The sequence below is a fragment of the Rhamphochromis sp. 'chilingali' genome (genome assembly GCF_963969265.1).
Source record: "Rhamphochromis sp. 'chilingali' genome assembly, chromosome: 2".
NCBI lineage: Eukaryota > Metazoa > Chordata > Actinopteri > Cichliformes > Cichlidae > Rhamphochromis > Rhamphochromis sp. 'chilingali'.
In genome coordinates this window covers 18,836,892-18,856,634 of record NC_137930.1, presented here as the reverse complement: position 1 = coordinate 18,856,634, position 19,743 = coordinate 18,836,892, and the positions used below count along the sequence as shown (strand labels likewise).

General features: G+C 42.3%; 1 protein-coding gene across 1 annotated transcript in view; it reads left to right on the top strand.

The window, feature by feature from the left end:
• Positions 1-1,826: 1,826 nt before the first annotated feature.
• The window catches only part of thbs4b (thrombospondin 4b), an 18,556-nt gene continuing 639 nt past the window's right edge, over positions 1,827-19,743 (top strand). Inside the window, exons 1-22 of the mRNA XM_080868389.1 lie at positions 1,827-2,146; positions 5,902-6,099; positions 6,476-6,741; positions 6,859-6,961; positions 7,094-7,176; positions 7,294-7,345; positions 7,716-7,867; positions 8,658-8,795; positions 9,996-10,073; positions 10,168-10,320; positions 10,397-10,501; positions 10,591-10,698; positions 13,362-13,521; positions 14,408-14,526; positions 14,996-15,048; positions 15,141-15,334; positions 17,402-17,580; positions 18,196-18,244; positions 18,346-18,542; positions 18,653-18,825; positions 19,007-19,146; positions 19,473-19,743. The exon at positions 19,473-19,743 is cut by the window's right edge and continues 639 nt beyond it. Coding sequence (XP_080724515.1) covers positions 2,068-2,146; positions 5,902-6,099; positions 6,476-6,741; positions 6,859-6,961; positions 7,094-7,176; positions 7,294-7,345; positions 7,716-7,867; positions 8,658-8,795; positions 9,996-10,073; positions 10,168-10,320; positions 10,397-10,501; positions 10,591-10,698; positions 13,362-13,521; positions 14,408-14,526; positions 14,996-15,048; positions 15,141-15,334; positions 17,402-17,580; positions 18,196-18,244; positions 18,346-18,542; positions 18,653-18,825; positions 19,007-19,146; positions 19,473-19,531 — 2,838 coding nt within the window. The 5' untranslated portion in view covers positions 1,827-2,067 and the 3' untranslated portion in view covers positions 19,532-19,743. The remainder of the gene's footprint in view (positions 2,147-5,901; positions 6,100-6,475; positions 6,742-6,858; positions 6,962-7,093; positions 7,177-7,293; positions 7,346-7,715; positions 7,868-8,657; positions 8,796-9,995; positions 10,074-10,167; positions 10,321-10,396; positions 10,502-10,590; positions 10,699-13,361; positions 13,522-14,407; positions 14,527-14,995; positions 15,049-15,140; positions 15,335-17,401; positions 17,581-18,195; positions 18,245-18,345; positions 18,543-18,652; positions 18,826-19,006; positions 19,147-19,472) is intronic.

Below are 19,743 nucleotides of genomic sequence, written 5' to 3'. Positions count from 1 at the left end.
ACGGGAAAGCACTAGGCAACAGTGGGAAGGAAAAACTACCTTTTAAGAGGAAGAAACCTCTGACAGAACCAGGCTCAGGAAGGGGCAGGCATCCAGTTTTTACTCTAGTGTGACAGAACCACAAACCAGTTCATTATGAGTTAAGAAAAATGTTGAGTTTAATTAAAAAAAAACCCAAAAAAACATCTTAAATAAAAAAACATAAAAGGTGAATCTGATTAAAATTAAATGTGATCATAAAATATCTGTAGTTTCTTCATTTTTCCTACAATAAAACATCTTTTGCTTTGCTGTTAATGCCTCACCTGCCTCCTATTATGGACATTTAATCACTCTTGTTTTTTGACCTGTTTGTCTTGTCTTTGTTTTGAGTTGAAAGGTTTTAAAAAATGCAAATTGTCAGACCTCCTCTGAGCGAGGGAACAGCTCTCAGTGTTGTTTTATGTTCCGTAAAGCCGTAACTTGAAGTCGGCTACGTAGTACTTATTGGTAACACAGTACGTTTTGTTGTTTTTGGAGTTGCAGCAGTGTTGTAATCTTTAATGTCTGTTACACGTCATGTAAGTTGAGTTACAGAAATCTGTTCATTTCCTGGACCACATAGTGTGGGTATGAGGGTCTCGGGATTTGGTTGTATCGATGTCACAAATAAAAATAGTCAGGCGATGGTGTCAGACACATTTGGGCTTTAGTTTTATCTCTGAGCCAGCTGCAGCGCTCACTGTCTGACCTCATCAACCGCACCATGATGTGAGTCAGTCCAGGGCCTCCAGCAAACTGATGTGGTCTGTTGAGCTCCTGGCTTGGGCTGCCGACCACGCATGGAGGTCTGTGGAGCTTTCTGTCATCCAGAACCCCGACGCCTGCAAAGCATCATTCTAAAAGCCAATCAGAGGGCAGATAAAACTCTGAGCGCCCTGCTGCTGACTGAATGGAGTCTGTAACAGTTCACAAGCATGAAAAAACCCCCAAAAAACAGTGCGGCTGTATTCTGGATAACCACAAGGAGCACCTGTATTGGCGTATGGAAACTGTGACTCATTTGGTGTTGTTTGTTGCTATAGGTACTCGTGTTTATGCTTTTAAGTGGGAACATCATCTTGTAGCCACTAAGACTTGAAAGAGTACAACATAATTAATACAGGTTCTGTGGTAACATGGAATTAGGCTGGAGGAACTTACTTAAAAACATAAAATGGAACAGTGAAAGAAAGAGGGAAAAACAAGCAAAGCATAACTCTGACCTGAGCTTCCTCACCTCTACCAACTGTGGCCGGTCACGCGGTGCCAGACATGCTGACGACCCGGAGGCCATGTGAGCCAGCAGCCTGTCTGAAGCTCTACTGGCCGCTTAACGCGGCTTGTTGAGGCACGAGCAGCAGAGCGCTTGTTTCCTGACCTTGCCCAGGGATGGAAGTGGCAACCAGGGGCAGATAGGAAAGGTGTTACATCTGATCCCTGTAAGGAAAGTTAAAAAAAATCTGTCTTTTAGTTTTTTCAGGCAGAGTGTTAATAAATACTAGAAGTCTGTTTGCTGGAAGTGGGAAACACATTTTCAGAAATTCACCCCAAGCTTGAACTCAAGAGTCTAAAAATATTCTGACTCCGGTCTGGTTTGAAACGTGTTTTTGGTGGCCAAACGTGGGTTCCTAGACTCTAAAGGGAGCAAACCGTGTACAGCAGATTTGTGAAGGCGCCTGTGGGAATTGGTAGCAGCCAGCAGGCACCTATTTGCCAAAAGAAAGAGTTTTCCCAGGTCACTCCTTCTCTGCATGGGGCCGCCTGAGGAGGGTTTTAAAAGCAGGTTCTGGCCCTGTTGCTCCTCCCTCAATAAGACTCCTACAATCCCTTCTTCACACACTCTCCCTCTCTCTCACACACACACACACACATAAAAGCAGTCAGCACCCTCTATTAGGCTTAACATGACAGTTTTGCCTCATTTTTGATTCAGAAAGGAAGACAAGTACACAGATACGCCTCAACGGGGGGAAACTGCTGGAGTTTCAGACACATTTAAGTAGCTACAAAGAGAACTGCAGATCTGGGACCAGTTGGAAGGACAAAATGAACGTGTGGACGGCCCTCACACTGGCCTTGCAGCTGCTATTAAAAATGTGCTTACACGTGGAAGCACAGGCTTTGGGTGAGTGTCTTTTTTTCTTTTTTTGAAGTGTTTTGAGTCGCTTTTATGTCAGTTATTTAAATGTCACTGCATTTTTTTTTATTTGGATTATATGGTTGCTGCTTGGGATGACAAAAAAATCAAGAAGTGGAAAAACATCTTTCCTTTTTTTAGGTTTACACAAACACACATAAGGAACGATGTCTTTAAGGTTTCTTTTTTCTTTTTTATTTCTGACACCCTGCCTGCAATGTAATCGTCCATTTTCATTAGCTGTCAGAAAAGATTCAATGGCTCCACCTCTCAGTATTTTAACACACTTATGTATGAGTTTTAATGCATTATGGATGAAGCAGACACTGTGAAAGAGAATATGATATGCAGGCCCAAACACAAAAAGATCAGACAATGTGTGTGATACTCGCTGAGGTGCGAATAAAATGCTAAATATCCCAGTGAGTTGTAGAAGATATGGGGCAGTCAAATGCTTTTATTTGGGCTGGGTGTGTGTGTTTCTGACAGGAAGCAGGCAAAGATAAGAAAAAAATATTAAAAGTAGACAAAAGTTTGAGTATTAAATCCCACCATCTTTCCGCTGAAGTAAAGACATCCTGATTTTGATATCCATCTAGCCAGATCTGCTTGATTACTTCGGCTCGGGAGATTCAGCTTCCTGGCTCGTTTTAATTTAAAGAAAATCCCAGCTGGGTCACACACATGGGAATAATCAGAGATGATCTGGGTGCAGTACTGAAGTTCAAGACTCTCTTCTCTCTCACACTGTCTGACACGCGCTTGCAGTCACACACGCACGCGCCCGCATTTATTCAAGGTCACACACAAACTCGGGGCTACGCGACGCATAGAAATGTTGGCGTTTAGAGTTTATCGCCCTTCTTGCAAACCCCACCAGGTGATTGATGGCATACCTTTAAAATGCCCATTAATCCCTGGAGTCTTTTGGCAAATAGGTGCCTGATGGTATGTATAAAACAAGTCCAGATTAATGGAGTTTGTCATCTATCATTTCTCAGGCTCATTGTCTGCGTGACCACAAAACAAGGAGTGAGATCCATTTAAACCAGCCAAGTCTGGTTTTAGGTGCTCAAAAATGACATTCCATAAGCGTTATCTATGTTATTGATTAATATTAACATCTCAAGGATGGCTCACTGAGAGATGATATTACTGAAGTTTAAAGCGGACTCTCTTTCCTCTGGGCCATCCTCCAGGCCGAGCTATATCAAACTTTAAAATGAGGTAAAAGGGGGGAATATCCAGCTCTGCTTATCTTTGCAGAGTTTATGGTGAGTCTTAACTCACTGTTTAGCTCAGCTGACAAGTTCAGTTCAATTCAGTTTTTACTTATATAGTAAAGGTGCATTATATTGTAAAAAAAAACAAAACCCTACATTAATAGAGCAAAAAACCAAACAATCAAATGCCCCTCTACAAGCAAGTAACTGGCGACAGTGGGAAGGAAAAACTCCCTTTTAACAGGAGGAAACCTCCGGGACAAACCAATAAGGAGTCCACCACAACTAGTTGGGGTTGAGAGGAGGGGGACAGGACGAAAGACACGCTGTAGAAGAGAGGGGGAATTAATGATAACAGGTGGCAGAAAGTCAAAGCCAGCAACTTTTTTCCATTCATTTTTCTTCCGCTTACAATTCAAATGTCAGCGTGGATCTAAGAACAAAGCTGAAAGTAAACGTAACCTAAATCAGTGATAATGACAATAACACATAGAGTTTCTGTGTTTACGTGAATATATCTTTCTGTAAATGTACACACGGCTAGCTGATTCATTGATTCACGTAGGCTGCACTCATCCAACAGAATATATTTCATTCAGTTTATTTAGTTTCACTTTTTAAGAATAGACACAGTGTCAGCGCAGAATCATGATGGTCTCCTGGAGAAATACACATTACAGAATACTGCTCTGTGTTTACAGTGGGGGGAAAAAGCTTTTGGACACTGCTCAATGTGTGCTTTGTTCTTGTTTGAAGCTGCGACATCAGTGCAGTGGGTTTCTGGGTTTATGACAACTCCCCATGTCAGCACAGACCATGTGATCTGCTTTCCAACATTATCGCACCGTAATGTTAAAGATCGAGGGTATTAACAAGTAAATCAATTAAAAACACATACAGCAATGCAAAAATAGCAAGAGAAATGCTGAAAGCACGTTTTTACTTAGTTTATACTTATTTTAGTTTAGTTTTTACTCAAGTTTATTCAAGACTTAATGGAAGCCAAAAGGAAAGCTAGTGTCAGAAGTAAAGTAGGAGTGCACGTGTAGTTACATTTGTAAACACTTACACATCTTAAAAGTGACAATATGCCATGTGATGTTTAAAAATGTCTAAAAAAATACACATAAAAGCCTAATATTGTTTGAATATCATGGTTTTGGTCCTGGGTAGCTAGATGACTCTTGGCTAAATGTGACTTTGCTTCTTCTGTTCTATACACTACGATGTTGTTAACGTAATTACTTCACTGCTGTTATGGCTGGCCTTTAAATGTGATGCGATAAATTAAAGCTTGCCACACAGAAATGCTCGAGTGCGAAGCGTGTGCTGAAATGCTAAAACAAGGAATGCCAGCCATTTGCACTCTTTACAGTAATCGCACCGTGACAGATTTATATGCTGGTGTTAAGGAAAGGTCAAGACACTGTTTTCCTTTATGGCTTTCAGCTGAACTAGTTTTATGAAGCTTGAAATCTGAGGTTAATCGGGGGGTGAAGTGAGACACTTTCTCAGGGTCTCCTGTGTAAGACAGCCCTGACCCTGCGAAGCCCTTTGTCCAGAAGACTTATGAAAAGCAGGACTGTGCGCTTCGTGTGTGTGGATGCCACTAAAGACACGATGCACACATCGAGCTTCCTTTGTTCTCTTTTCTTTTTTTTATATATATTAAAAAGTTCTTATCTTGATAAAAACCAAACACAAAGGATTCGAAAAGCTTTACATTTTTAGTGGAAGTAGTGTTGACAGCACGGTGCAAGCAGGCATTTCGGTGGCTTAGTCTCACTTATCTGCGCACATATTTAAAGGCTCTGTGTTGTGTCTGACAAAACACAAGGGACCCCAGGCAGACGAGAGAGATAAAAGAAAGAGCGAGAGATCTCATCTGGGGCAATCTTGGCTGACAACAGTCAGCGGAAGCATTTGGGAGCAATTTCTGCTCCCTCACGACAGAGGGCCGTGCGGACCGTTTCAGTGGTACTTGTGTATTCACGATGGTGCAGATGCGGGACTAGAGATTCAATGCGCATCCTCTTGTGGTTTGCCCAGCTCCCAAGCCACTTTATTAAAAGGAGACTCTGACCATGAGCACCAGTGTTCTGCTCCTCTCTGGCTTTTTACTTTTAAATTGCCTGTCAGTTGAGTCAGAACATCTAAATTTCACTGTGCTTTTGTCTGCAAGCGGAAGCTCCATCTCATTTTACAATTCAAACAGTTTTAAAACAAACCTAAGAGAAGATCATAAAAACAGCACACATCTAACGTCACTGTATGCTGTTTACTTACAAATCCGCCTCCTTTTGATTTGCCTGAGCCGACCCAGCCTGCCAAGTTTGCGCTGACTGATTGACACAGCGTCTTGCTAGAGCATCTAATGCTGGGTCAACATCATCATCTTCTTCTTGTCGACTCGGAATGTGTTTACTCTCGGATCAGAGCGCCGCTGCGGGTTGTAAATATTCACATCATCCATTACTCACGTGCTTTCCCGTTTCCCTGCCTTGCTATCTGTCTCAACAGTCTACGATCTGCTCACCTCACCCGACTGCCTGCCAGACCTGCTGCAGGGGGGCCTGACCGGGCAAGGGGTGAACGAGGCTTTCATCCTAACCTCCTTCAAGTTGCAGCCCAAGACCGGAACCACTGTGTTTGGCCTGCACAACCCCAGGGACAACAGCAAGTACTTTGAGTTCACAGTGATGGGGAAGCTCAACCGAGGTAGGAGGACATCAAAGAGGCGCTGGTTGTTTAAAGCTATGCCAATCAATGTCTTCATATTAAAAATGGATTAAACGTGATAATGTTTAAAGACTCTGCAGACAGACCTGAAATCCAGCAGACAGTGTTTGCCCCCACATAATGAACTGTACTGAGTTTGTGCCCCAAACTATTTTGGTTGTGGCCAAATAGCTACACAAATAATGACGTTGCTGTTGCTATGTGCTAAGACGCAATCCAAGCACAGATAGAGAAACAAATAGCAAACAATATCAATGCTTAACATCACATAAACCCTTTACAGCAACACAGTCAATTTTGCTCTATTCATTACCTCTTCTTCCTTCTTCCTCTTCCATGCCATGTCCTCTTAAAGCCGTGTTACGGTACTTGAGGAGTGACAAGAGGATGGCCTCTGTCACATTCAACAACCTGGTGCTGGCAGATGGCCAGCAACACCGACTGCTGTTCCACCTCAGGGGGCTGCAGCAGCAGCAGCAGCAGCAGCAGGGGCCAGGTGGGGTGGAGCTGCATCTGGACTGCAGGCTGGTGGAGACAGTCAGGGATCTCCCTGCTGCCTTCCAGGGTTTGCCAGCAGGCTATGGCACAGTGGAACTAAAGACTATGCAAGCCAGAGAGCAGGTGAGCCATCGCTTACAATATTTCCACACAATAGTGAATGCCCTTCTGTCACGATAATGACTCTGTAGGTTTCCAGATGGCTTAGCTGTGCACTTTCACTCGATTGATTTTAAACAGGAAAGCTTAGATGAACTAAAGCTGGTGGTTGGGGACTCATTTGAAAACGTTGCGTCGCTACAAGACTGCCACTTCCAGCAAAGAGACTCAGTTCAGACTCTGGGTAAGGTTCTTTCTGTGGAAATGTCAGTGAAAACACTCTCAGCGATAGGAAATGTTGAGTCAAAGGGGGGCAGACTCTGAGAAGCCCTTAGCTCTGTTTCAGCTGAATAAAATAACAGTCCTTCTCCCTCAGGGGTCAACACAAAGCAGCTGTCCAATCAAATGCTGGAGTTAACGAAGGTGATAAATGAGCTGAAAGACGTCCTAATTCAGCAGGTAACCACCTCTTAGCAGTCCCTCTGAGGCCACTTAATCTCTGCTCCGTCAATCCTGACCTCCCTGACAGCTCGCCTGACTGAATATAAACTTTTGTTCATTTTTGACCCGTTCCAGGTTAAAGAAACATCCTTTCTCAGGAATACCATCTCAGAGTGTCAGGCCTGTGGTAAGATAATGTCTATAGTAGCTGTCAGTCATTGTAGAGAGGAAAATTGAGGACCAGTTTCCAATTGTTTAATTTATCACAGCTGATCACTTTCTTTTTTTTTCATTATCTCATGTTGTGTCACAATGCAAATTAAAATGGCACAAATGTGCACATTTTAATTTAATGGAAGACTTTCTTTTTGCTTTGTTTCTGCACTGACCCCTCAGACTCAAAACTCTCTCAATAAATTAGTTATCCTATTAGCAGATCGCACGTGATAATGGTATCAGTACATCCTTATCAGTATCCGTGCCTACATGATATTTTGATATTACTGAATGAATAACAGATGGTTAAAAAAAAAATCTTTATTTCCTCCTATTTAAAGGTCTAGGTGGCACAGAGGTGGTGAAGCCAAGGTGTGCACCGGGTGTCTGTTTCCGTGACGACATGTGTATAGAAACAGCAGAAGGTGTTGAATGTGGACCATGTCCTGATGGGTACACTGGAGATGGTTTTAACTGTGATGATGTCGACGAGGTAAAGCTCAATATCGCTCTGTGTGTGTGTGTGTGTGTGTGTGTGTGTGTGTGTGTGTGTGTGTGTGTGTGTGTGCGTCTTGCCATGCTTCTGTCCTCATGACAATCAATATAAATTTACGACCTGTGGTGTAAGGGCAAACTGTCGACATCCTTTCGAGTATTTTATGGCTACTACTTGGGCTGCTGGTTTATGAGATTATAGCTAGGGTAAAGACAGATAAATGTTTTGAGTGTATCTATTTGGCATAGCAGCAAGTTCATATTAGTGGTTTTGGATCCCGATGAGAAACAGTGTGAATTAACAGGCTGCGATTAAGGAGTACACTCAAATACACCTTGATGTCACTGAATAATGGTGGCTCCAGAATTGATCCATAAATGACTTTTTTGACGATCTGTTTATAGGTGAAAGAAATGCATCTCACTGTATTTTTCACCATTTTCAGCATATACAGACTGAATGGCAGTGGGTCCATTAAACTGGAACATGAGAAGCAAAGATATTTCACACAGGCTAATGTTCTATAATTTAGACTATGACCAAAAAAAGCAGGTAAAGGTAGAACTTTCTAAAACAAGATGGAGAACCTTATAAGGATGGCAATACAAGATTGCGTGTTTGCCTGTCTGTCTTTTCTGTTTGCACTGACCTCTTTTCTGAGGACTGGGCCCTTCAGCATTCTCTTTCTTGCATGAGCAATGTCATCAGACCTAAAAGCTTTTGGGGAGAAGCCCTTTGAGAACCACATACATTTTGCAGCTCAACAGAGTTCATGTCCTTTCTGCAGTGTCAGTTTAACCCCTGCTTTCCTGGAGTGCGCTGCGTCAACACTGCCCCAGGCTTCCGCTGTGACGCCTGTCCGCTGGGCTACACCGGCCTGCCAGTGGAGGGTGTGGGCATAGTGTACGCTCAGACCAATAAACAGGTAAGACAGTGGATGCATCATGAAGGAAACAGAATATTATTATCAGTGTATATCAAAAAAGACACACACACATACACAAAAATGGACTTAAATGTAGTCTGAATCCAGCAGCAGATTGCAATATGTTGTTGATCTTACCATAAAATTATTTATTTAAGCATTTAAACAATAAAGGAGGGTTCTCACTTTAAAAGAGCAAAAAAGTTCAATCAATAAATGTGCCAACACAAGTGACTTTTACTTTAGGTGTTTAAAAAAGTTTGCACAAACCTATGGGGGTTTTCACTGGAGTCCAGTCAGCCAGTAGATCACGTCTGTCAAGCTCATTAGATATCATGTGCTGCATAGAACCCACTTTGACCTCAAGAGGGCCGGGCCATTGAATCCTTGAGATATCTTAATATAAGGAAAAGGGCAATTTCAGTGGTAAATCTCAGTTTTTCTACCTGAAATGCAGCTGTAGTGAATGAAAGAAATCTATTGGCACAAGTAATTGTTTATTAATTACTTAATTACTTTAGTGTTGTGTAAATGGCCACGGGCACGGTCTTTATCAGTAGGAAAAATTGCATTACTTTTACAAATGAGTTAAAACTCCAGAGTTTTACCCAACTTCACTTTTTTCCAACACCATACAGTGGGTCGGTTTGTCTTCTCCGGGCCAATTCTGGCCCCTGTGCCTTATGTTTGACAAACTTGGTCGAGAGCAATGAAGACACCAAATTTAAAACATGAAGAAAACATAACTTTTCCACCTCGTTGGACTGCTTTCATTATCTCCATCATGTCACACAGGATTAGCCACACTAAATGTTTATCTTGATGCACCAGATCCTGATTGGCGGGAACAGATGGATATCGTTTTTTTAATTTGCTGATTTACGTTCTACTTCCATGCTTATTTATTGCTCCGAATTTGTAAATATGACCTGCAGTCTGCAGCGTGTTATTTACCCTTTTAATGCATTTTAGATTCCTACAAAATAAACACCTAAAATACCCGGTGTGCATAAATTACTCCCACTTTAATTTGTGCTCTAATACTGTAAGTATTATAAAGCACAGCTTCAGCTGTTGCGGGGCTTTAGAGGATTTATATGGCATCCTTTGTTTTGTTTTGGGGCGTATTTTTTACACTTATTTTTGGAGCAATTAAATCTGAACAAGTTGTTACAGTCTGCTCATTTTTTTACAATCCAGGTCTGCGATGACATCGATGAATGCAAAGGACCTGACAATGGAGGCTGTACTGCAAACTCGAACTGCCACAACTCTGCGGTAAGAACACCGTTGATGTATTGTATGACCATTACTACAGGTCTTTATTGCTACTCAAAGATGCTCATGTGCAGTTGTGATAATTCCCGCACAGGGCTCCTATCACTGTGGTAGCTGTAAGTCAGGATTCACAGGAGATCAGGTGAAGGGCTGTAAGCCGGAGATCAGCTGTGGCAACAGCCTGACCAACCCCTGTGATGTCAACGCTCAGTGTATTGTAGAAAGAGACGGATCCATCTCTTGTCAGGTAATATTCTTCATCACTCAAATGCTTATGTGCAGTATATGAATGAGTTTGTAAGAAGCTTCATTTGTCTTGTCAGTGTGGAATTGGCTGGGCTGGAAATGGATACCTGTGTGGAAAGGATACGGACATTGATGGATATCCAGATGAGAAACTCAAATGCAAAGATCCAAACTGCAGAAAGGTAACCATGGTGCAAGTTGTCAAGATTAGCAGCTTTGCTGTGGCAGGTATATCTTTATTTAATCATCATACTGTCACATGTCTTTGCAGGATAACTGTGTCTTTGTTCCTAACTCTGGTCAAGAGGATGCCGACAGAGATGGTTATGGAGATGCCTGTGATGAAGATGCAGATGGCGATGGTATTCCAAACGAACAGGTCGGTGGCTATCTCGCAACAAATGCCTCTAAAACATATTATACCTAAAGATTCTCATTTTTGTTTGTCTTGCTAATTTTCCTAGATTGATTAAGCTTGTAAAAGTACTAATACCTCCTATGTGTATGTGCACTAAAATGACTGCTGCTCCTGGCAGACGGTTATTTTACGACTGTAAAGTGGGCAAAGGGGCTAGCCTAGCTCTGTCCAAAGATTACAAAATCCACTTGCCGCTGTTTTCCAAATTCACCTATTAACATATCATATCCACAGACACCACATTTATGCACAGAAATGTGGATGTAGCAACTTTGAGGTCACCCACTGGCTACCTTTACAAAGCCACAAGTTTGGTGTGGATACAACCATTTGCTGACATCAGGGAAATCGCTTGCTATTTAGATTAGCAAGATGCATTGGGATGCTAATGCTGGCTTACGAAAAAGACTTAAAGCAAATTAAACTGCCTGGAGAAACTGAACATCCGATATTTAGAGTGTGTTTAATTACCATCAAACAAAGCCAAAATCCTTTATAAAGTATACCTTTAACTCTTAAAGAGGAACTGCAAATTTTTATACTTAAGGGACAAAAGTTGCTGTTTGCTATGTGCAGAAATATGAGCCAAGTGGCACTGAATTCCCCCTCACCCCAAACTACAGGGAGTGCAGAATTATTAGGCAAGTTGTATTTTTGAGGAATAATTTTATTATTGAACAACAACCATGTTCTCAATGAACCCAAAAAACTCATTAATATCAAAGCTGAATGTTTTTGGAAGTAGTTTTTAGTTTGTTTTTAGTTTTCGCTATTTTAGGGGGATATCTGTGTGTGCAGGTGACTATTACTGTGCATAATTATTAGGCAACTTAACAAAAAACAAATATATACCCATTTCAATTATTTATTTTTACCAGTGAAACCAATATAACATCTCCACATTCACAAATATACATTTCTGACATTCAAAAACAAAACAAAAACAAATCAGCGACCAATATAGCCACCTTTCTTTGCAAGGACACTCAAAAGCCTGCCATCCATGGATTCTGTCAGTGTTTTGATCTGTTCACCATCAACATTGCGTGCAGCAGCAACCACAGCCTCCCAGACACTGTTCAGAGAGGTGTACTGTTTTCCCTCCTTGTAAATCTCACATTTGATGATGGACCACAGGTTCTCAATGGGGTTCAGATCAGGTGAACAAGGTGGCCATGTCATTAGTTTTTCTTCTTTTATACCCTTTCTTGCCAGCCACGCTGTGGAGTACTTGGACGCGTGTGATGGAGCATTGTCCTGCATGAAAATCATGTTTTTCTTGAAGGATGCAGACTTCTTCCTGTACCACTGCTTGAAGAAGGTGTCTTCCAGAAACTGGCAGTAGGACTGGGAGTTGAGCTTGACTCCATCCTCAACCTGAAAAGGCCCCACAAGCTCATCTTTGATGATACCAGCCCAAACCAGTACTCCACCTCCACCTTGCTGGCGTCTGAGTTGGACTGGAGCTCTCTGCCCTTTACCAATCCAGCCACGGGCCCATCCATCTGGCCCATCAAGACTCACTCTCATTTCATCAGTCCATAAAACCTTAGAAAAACCAGTCTTGAGATATTTCTTGGCCCAGTCTTGACGTTTCAGCTTGTGTGTCTTGTTCAGTGGTGGTCGTCTTTCAGCCTTTCTTACCTTGGCCATGTCTCTGAGTATTGCACACCTTGTGCTTTTGGGCACTCCAGTGATGTTGCAGCTCTGAAATATGGCCAAACTGGTGGCAAGTGGCATCTTGGCAGCTGCACGCTTGACTTTTCTCAGTTCATGGGCAGTTATTTTGCGCCTTGGTTTTTCCACACGCTTCTTGCGACCCTGTTGATTATTTTGAATGAAACGCTTGATTGTTCGATGATCACGCTTCAGAAGCTTTGCAATTTTGACACTGCTGCATCCCTCTGCAAGATATCTCACTATTTTTGACTTTTCTGAGCCTGTCAAGTCCTTCTTTTGACCCATTTTGCCAAAGGAAAGGAAGTTGCCTAATAATTATGCACACCTGATATAGGGTGTTGATGTCATTAGACCACACCCCTTCTCATTACAGAGATGCACATCACCTAATATGCTTAATTGGTAGTAGGCTTTCGAGCCTATACAGCTTGGAGTAAGACAACATGCATGAAGAGGATGATGTGGACAAAATACTCATTTACCTAATAATTCTGCACTCCCTGTAGTACATGTCCATGCTAGGTTATTGTTTTTGGCTTTTTTCTGCTGTTGGCAAAATTACATGCTTAATGACACTGAGAAAAGTTAAAAGTGTGGGCAGTAGATGTCATTTATATGACCAAAAACTGTTTTGTTTTTAGTTCACTTCCAGGTTGTTGCAAAGCAACATGATGATTTTAACTGATATCCCTAACAATACGAATCGGGGGCTAAGATGTACCTATGTGCTAAGTTTGGCTACTCCTAATCATGTTGACAGTACAGGCAGCCAAAGAAACAAACAAAAGATTTCATCTTTTATAATAAGATGCACAGTGATATCAATCTCATAAAAATCGAAAAGGTTTCAGCCCTGAAGCATACAGAGGCTTACGCTTTACCCACCATATTACCCACTCACATGACTCATAAATGAATATGTGCACACGCTCCTTCTTCATCAGGACAACTGCAGGTTAAAAGCCAATGTGGACCAGAGGAACAGCGACAAGGACAGCCACGGCGACGCCTGTGATAACTGCCGCCTGGTGGAGAACCCCGACCAGAGGGACACTGACGGTGATGGCAAAGGGGACGCCTGTGATGATGACATGGATGGAGATGGTGAGGAGAGAAATGACATCACTGATGCTGACGCTCTTGTTATATAATCAACATCACTGGAGGCTTTTGCTGTTATGACTTCTTACCCTGCACTCCCTTTTATGATTCCACTGCTGTGGTCTCGTAGTGAATTACTCACAAGGATGCATGCAACTTTTATAGTTAGTTACAGATCCCTTTGTTGTTTAAATGCATCACTTTATATTAGGATAGATTTTGTATGCCAGCTCAGGCTGAATAAACAACACCGTAAAGAAAAAAATAAATGATGAAAGCCGATAGCAGGCTGACCCCAAAGCGAGTACAACCTTTGATCACTCAGCAGCGATTATACCTCATGAAGCCCCCACAGGACAAGAAGATAGTTCTTCCTTCCACTGCTGCTGCTTGACCTTTATGCATTAGTAGTGCTGCTACTGCCTCCCTGTGATGAAGTAAAATACCATCTGAATGCAGGTTCTCCGGAACAACATAGAAAATGCAACAGTGCACCCTAGTGGTGATATTAGAAAGATCAGCTTATAAAATCATTTCTTTAGTGAGACAGCAGCATAAACCTATTGCTCGTGTTTCATGATAAAGATGACTCTGTCAGTAATACAGCTTGCTTTCCACAGGTATGCTGCTGTGATTATATTACAAAGAATACTGCTGATTATTTCCTGGAAAATAGTGACCCAAACTCATATCTGTCTTTTAAAGCAAGGTATTCAGTCCACTGCCGCAGAAAGCAAACAAATGCACATCTTTACAGCTGACATGCAGGATTTACAGTCTTTGTTGACTTAACTGACTGCTCATCAAATTCTTTGCACATTTATATATTTTATAAACCCACTTGGTGGCAGTTTGAGTGTTAAATGAGTGTCACCTGATCGATGTGCAGGTCTGAAGAACTTCCTGGATAATTGCCAGCGTGTCCAGAACAGAGACCAGCTGGACCGGGATGGAGACGGGGTGGGAGACGCTTGTGACAGCTGCCCCGACATCCCCAACCCAAATCAGGTCAGTCATACAGGTGGATGTATGGCGGTCATGTAAATTAACTAAATACACTGACATAAGGATAGTTTATTTGATTTTGCTCGTAGTATTTAGTGTTTGATTCACTAGATTTATCTAACCACTATAGTTATGAGTGAGATATGAGATTTCAAATTCAACATCTTATGAAATACAAAAATATACTATCAACAAACACACTGTTGAAGTGCTTCAAACATTCTGTGCTCCGTAAAAAAACACTAACAGTTTCTTTGAAATAAAAGGAAAAATTATCTAATGATCAGAGAAAAGTCAGATAAATGCAGTTTGTTCTATAGTTTGCAGTTCTAATATGTCATTCAAAAGGTCCATATTACTGCTGAACGAAGCTGTTTGCACTGTGCATTTACCTTTACAAAAATAAGATCTTAACTGCAGGATTAAAGTTGTATTTTCACACTTGTCTCATTGCTGTCTGCTCTCTCTTCAGTCTGATGTTGATAATGACTTGGTTGGGGATTCCTGTGATACAAACCAAGACAGGTGATAACACTATCTTGATATCTACAGTACCAGTATAGCTTTTATTCATTTATTTCAATTTAACTCATGTCACTGCGTCGCTTCCTGTGTAGTGATGGCGATGGTCACCAGGATACCAAGGATAACTGCCCACTCGTGATCAATAGCTCTCAGCTGGACACTGACAAAGACGGGCTGGGTGACGAATGCGATGACGATGATGACAACGACGGGATACCGGATGTTTTACCACCGGGTCCAGACAACTGCCGGCTGGTACCAAATCCTGATCAGATTGATGATAACAGTGAGTTTCAGATTGTCCCCTGATAATTAAAAAAAATGAGTTTGTAGGGATGTTCAGTTGTTTTTGTTGAGACGTTTGGCTAAAAAGCAGATTGATGCTGAAAGATTAATGGTCATAATTTCGGGAGAACGTCTCTCTTCCCCCTGCACTGTTACTGACATTATTTATTTCACACCCACGCGGATCAAACAGTAGCAACCTTGGGCAGATTAAGTGGCAATTTTTGTGAGGAGAAAAAAAAAGCGCAATTTTTGCGAGCCTAAACTCATTCGCCAATTTTATGACTCACTGTGACATTACTTGTGTGAAAATGGATTCTGAAACTAATGGGAGTGGAGTGTCAATTCAAATAAAGAGGGGCAAGGCCATTTTTTCCCAGCAGTCAGAGTTCAGCGAGGCAGAGTTAACAGACCATTACTTACATTATTACAACACACAACTTTTTCTTGTGTAGCCAGTTGTGGTAGTAGCACAGTTTTAATAGCCTAACAAAACTCAAAAGTCAGATATTTGCTTTTATTTAATAATCAGTGCCCTTTTAAATGTCATGTGTCCAAAGCTGTACTGTTAGACAAATGTATTTTTGCCAGCTAATATGTAGCATCTAGACCTATGAATTAAGAAATGGTATTGCTCCCTTTGATTTAGATTCGGTTTTCTTTTGAAGTTTATCGCACAGAGGGTTTTGTTTTTTGTAACTGCCATCCAGGGCTATTGCTGTCCCCTGTTGAGCAGAGACCAGAAAGCACGTAGCCTGTGTCGTGATTACGGTTTCTTTCGTTTGTGTGTCGTCTGGTGGTTAGTTGCTGTTTGCTCCACACAACAAAGTGATTCATTCTTTCTGCCCTCACAGATTTTGTTTCCCCCTCGCTGTCATTCAGGGGCCTTTGATGTGTGGCACTCTCATAATTCCCACCAACTACATAAAAGCAAAGTGGTTCCCTTTGACATTGTAATCTTTTTTCTAGATTTCTACTCAATCGTGCACTCTGTGAGCCTGTACAAACTACTGTTACTGAAAGGTAGCAGTCCATTCGTAACATTATGTGTGGTTCAACATTACAGAATAATGTATGGTTATCACAAAATCCCAGTTGCAAACGTGGACGGCTTATGTTTGTGTCTCGGTACAGCATTTAGGAAGAATCAGACACATTCAGAGCTGATTTTGACTTATTAAAGACTCAGCGAGAAGCCATATCAGTATATGTCTGTCGTACTGGAGGGTGTGGACTGTAGTGAGCTTCACTAAAAGGTCTTAATTTTTCAGCAATTTTTTAAAAACTGTGTGACAACATTTAGTGCATCAATTCATCCATTTTCATGTGCTTATCTGGGACCGGGTTGCAGGGGCAACAGCCTATTCGGAGCAACCCAGTCCTCCCTCTCCCCAGCCACCTCCTACAGCTTATCCAGGGGCAAACTGAGGTGTTCCCAGGCCAGCCAAAAAATATAATCACTCCAGCGTGTCCCCGTGATCTTTCACGGGGCCTTCTCCCTGGTGGTGCCCAAGAGACATCCTTGTCAGATACTAAAACCTTTCAGTGTTTAGTAGTGGCTCCACTCTGAGCCCTTGCTTGAATGAATGAATGAATGAATGAATTACTAGCCCCATCTCAGGTGCCCCTCAGAGAAAGCTCATTCTTGTCAGTCATTATCCATTCAGATTCAGGAAAGGAGAGAAGTTAATGGACCAGGTCACCCTACCCGGGGCAGGGTTACCGTAGCCCCACCCTGGACCCTGGCCTGTGGAGGGAGCTTGAAGGAGAGTGGCTGGTGGCTGGCCCTTAGCTCACATGGATTAAGCATAGGCCTGCCCTCCACCACCCACAGGAGTCACTAAAGGGGTCGGGTGAAACGCATCGAGCAGAGGCCCTGGCGGTCTATCCCCGGCTATCAAGGCTGGCTATTGTGTAGTGACAAAGTACAGTACTTGAGATCATTTATCCAATGAGGTTGCACAGCTTCTGAGATATTTTGATCATACACTATTGTGTTTCCAAAGTAAATTAAAGATTTGAAACTACTCATGCACCAAATTTTTAACTGTACTTTTTAACTTTTCAGGTGACGGTGTTGGAGATATTTGTGAGTCTGACTTTGACCAGGACAAAGTGATAGACAGGATTGATAATTGTCCTGAAAATGCCGAGATTACCTTGACTGACTTCAGGGCCTATCAGACTGTTGTGCTGGACCCCGAGGGCGATGCCCAGATTGACCCCAACTGGGTTGTTTTGAACCAGGTATGAACATTATTATCACTGATCATTCAAATTTATCCATCATAGGCAGATATTTTTATATACACATGCTTGACTTTACTTGACTTTTGTGATTTCCCCAAGTGTTTTGTTGTCCAGCTTTGCTGTTTTGGTTCACTCTTACCACTCTCCTTGAATAGATTTCTGGCCCAGCAGGCAGCCTTTTATTGCCAAAAAACTAAAAACCCACGCTACACTACATGTTGAGACACACTTAGTCGGTAGCTGATGAACGTGTTGGTGCATTTAGCAGCTAATGTTCAGCAGATGTTGCCCTCGGGAGCTGGAAGAACAGAAAAATTACGCTGAAAGCAGGGTGCTGATCTGTATTCAGTTTGTGGCCAGAAACTGAAAAAAAAATCAGAGCTGCTAAATGTGTATATAGGGCACTTCCCAGATCAACTTGAAAGGTCGTGTTGTTCACAGTGTGTTAAAAAAAAGAAAAGAAAAAAAAGAGTCACGGCAGCGTTAATTCATGGCCTAAAAAAAGTACGTGTGCAAGCACATTTTAATAAACCTGAAATGCAAATACAAGCTTTTGAAATTAAAAGTTTCACGGTGCATCATTCATCATTAAAAACATCTCTTCCTTATCAGGGAATGGAAATCGTTCAGACCATGAATAGTGATCCTGGACTTGCTGTCGGTAAGGTGTATTTAGCTTTTTTACCTGAATATCACTTTTAGTGTTGTGTGCAAGAAACTACTCGTCGTATCTAATGCGCTAATTACTCTTTCTGATGTCAGGTTACACGGCTTTCAGCGGCGTGGACTTTGAGGGGACTTTTCACGTGAATACAGTCACTGATGATGACTACGCTGGCTTCATCTTTGGTTACCAGGACTCATCCTCCTTCTACGTGGTGATGTGGAAGCAGACTGAACAGACCTACTGGCAGGCAACCCCCTTCAGAGCCGTGGCCGAGCCCGGCATACAGCTGAAGGTGAGAGGGCGAGTCATCTCACTTTAGTTTTACTCACTCGACCTGTTTTACACATTCTTGTTTTCCTTCTGCTTCTACAATCGCCTTACTTGTCTCTGCTTCTGCGTTAGGCTGTGAAGTCTAGATCAGGCCCCGGCGAGCATTTGAGAAACTCACTGTGGCACACGGGAGACACCACCGACCAAGTGCGCCTGCTGTGGAAGGACCCGAGAAATGTGGGCTGGAAGGATAAGGTGTCCTATCGCTGGTACCTGCAGCACCGCCCACAGGTTGGATACATCAGGTATTATAAAATTCTTACGGCTTCCTAAATTTTCTTGCCAAGAGCAAGATGAGACCGGTCAGCATTGTGTGTAGGTGCAAACTGTATGTTCAGCCATTGGAAAGCCAGGCTGGCTGTTTCTTAGTCTTAATAGTTGTAATTTAATAACTAAGGTAAAAATCCCTTGTTGTGCTTTGTGCAGAGCCCGCTTTTACGAAGGAACTGAGCTGGTTGCAGACTCCGGCGTGACCATCGACACAACCATGAGAGGAGGACGACTTGGCGTGTTCTGTTTCTCGCAGGAAAACATTATCTGGTCCAATCTGAAATACCGCTGCAATGGTAAGGAAATCAAACGTTGCAACATAATTTACAAATGGGATAACAATGCTAGAAAACTGTCAGTAGCTCCATCCTAATTTGGTGTTTAGTGCAGGTAATTAGCAGAAAACTATGCTAATATGCTGATCAACATTTTACTAAAGGGCTTTCTCAGCCTCACGGAATGTGCAGCATCTTGCTGCATGACCTCTGAGACTAGTTGTCTGCAACAGCTTCATATTCCATCTTGTTACATAAAGACTGCAGCTGTGAAGAGAATTAGTTTGACCTCACTGCATATGAGATTTTAAGCTTGTCTCATAACGCCTAACTTGTCACTTCCGCAGACACCATCCCGGAGGATTTCCAGGAGTTCAGCAGTCAGCATGGCGTCGACTCGCTCTAAAGCCAACGCGGAAAAAAATACCACTGCAGAGCTACGAGGAATGCATCAGTGTGTACGTGCGAGTGTGTACGTGCGAGTGTGTACGTGCGAGTGTGCGCACGTTTGTGTGTGCGTGTGTGGATGCCTGTGTCTGTGTTTTGATGTTTATGGCTTTTGTGCATACATGGCCACAATCTTTGTACTGTGTGTGTATTTTCTCATGCTGTCTCATT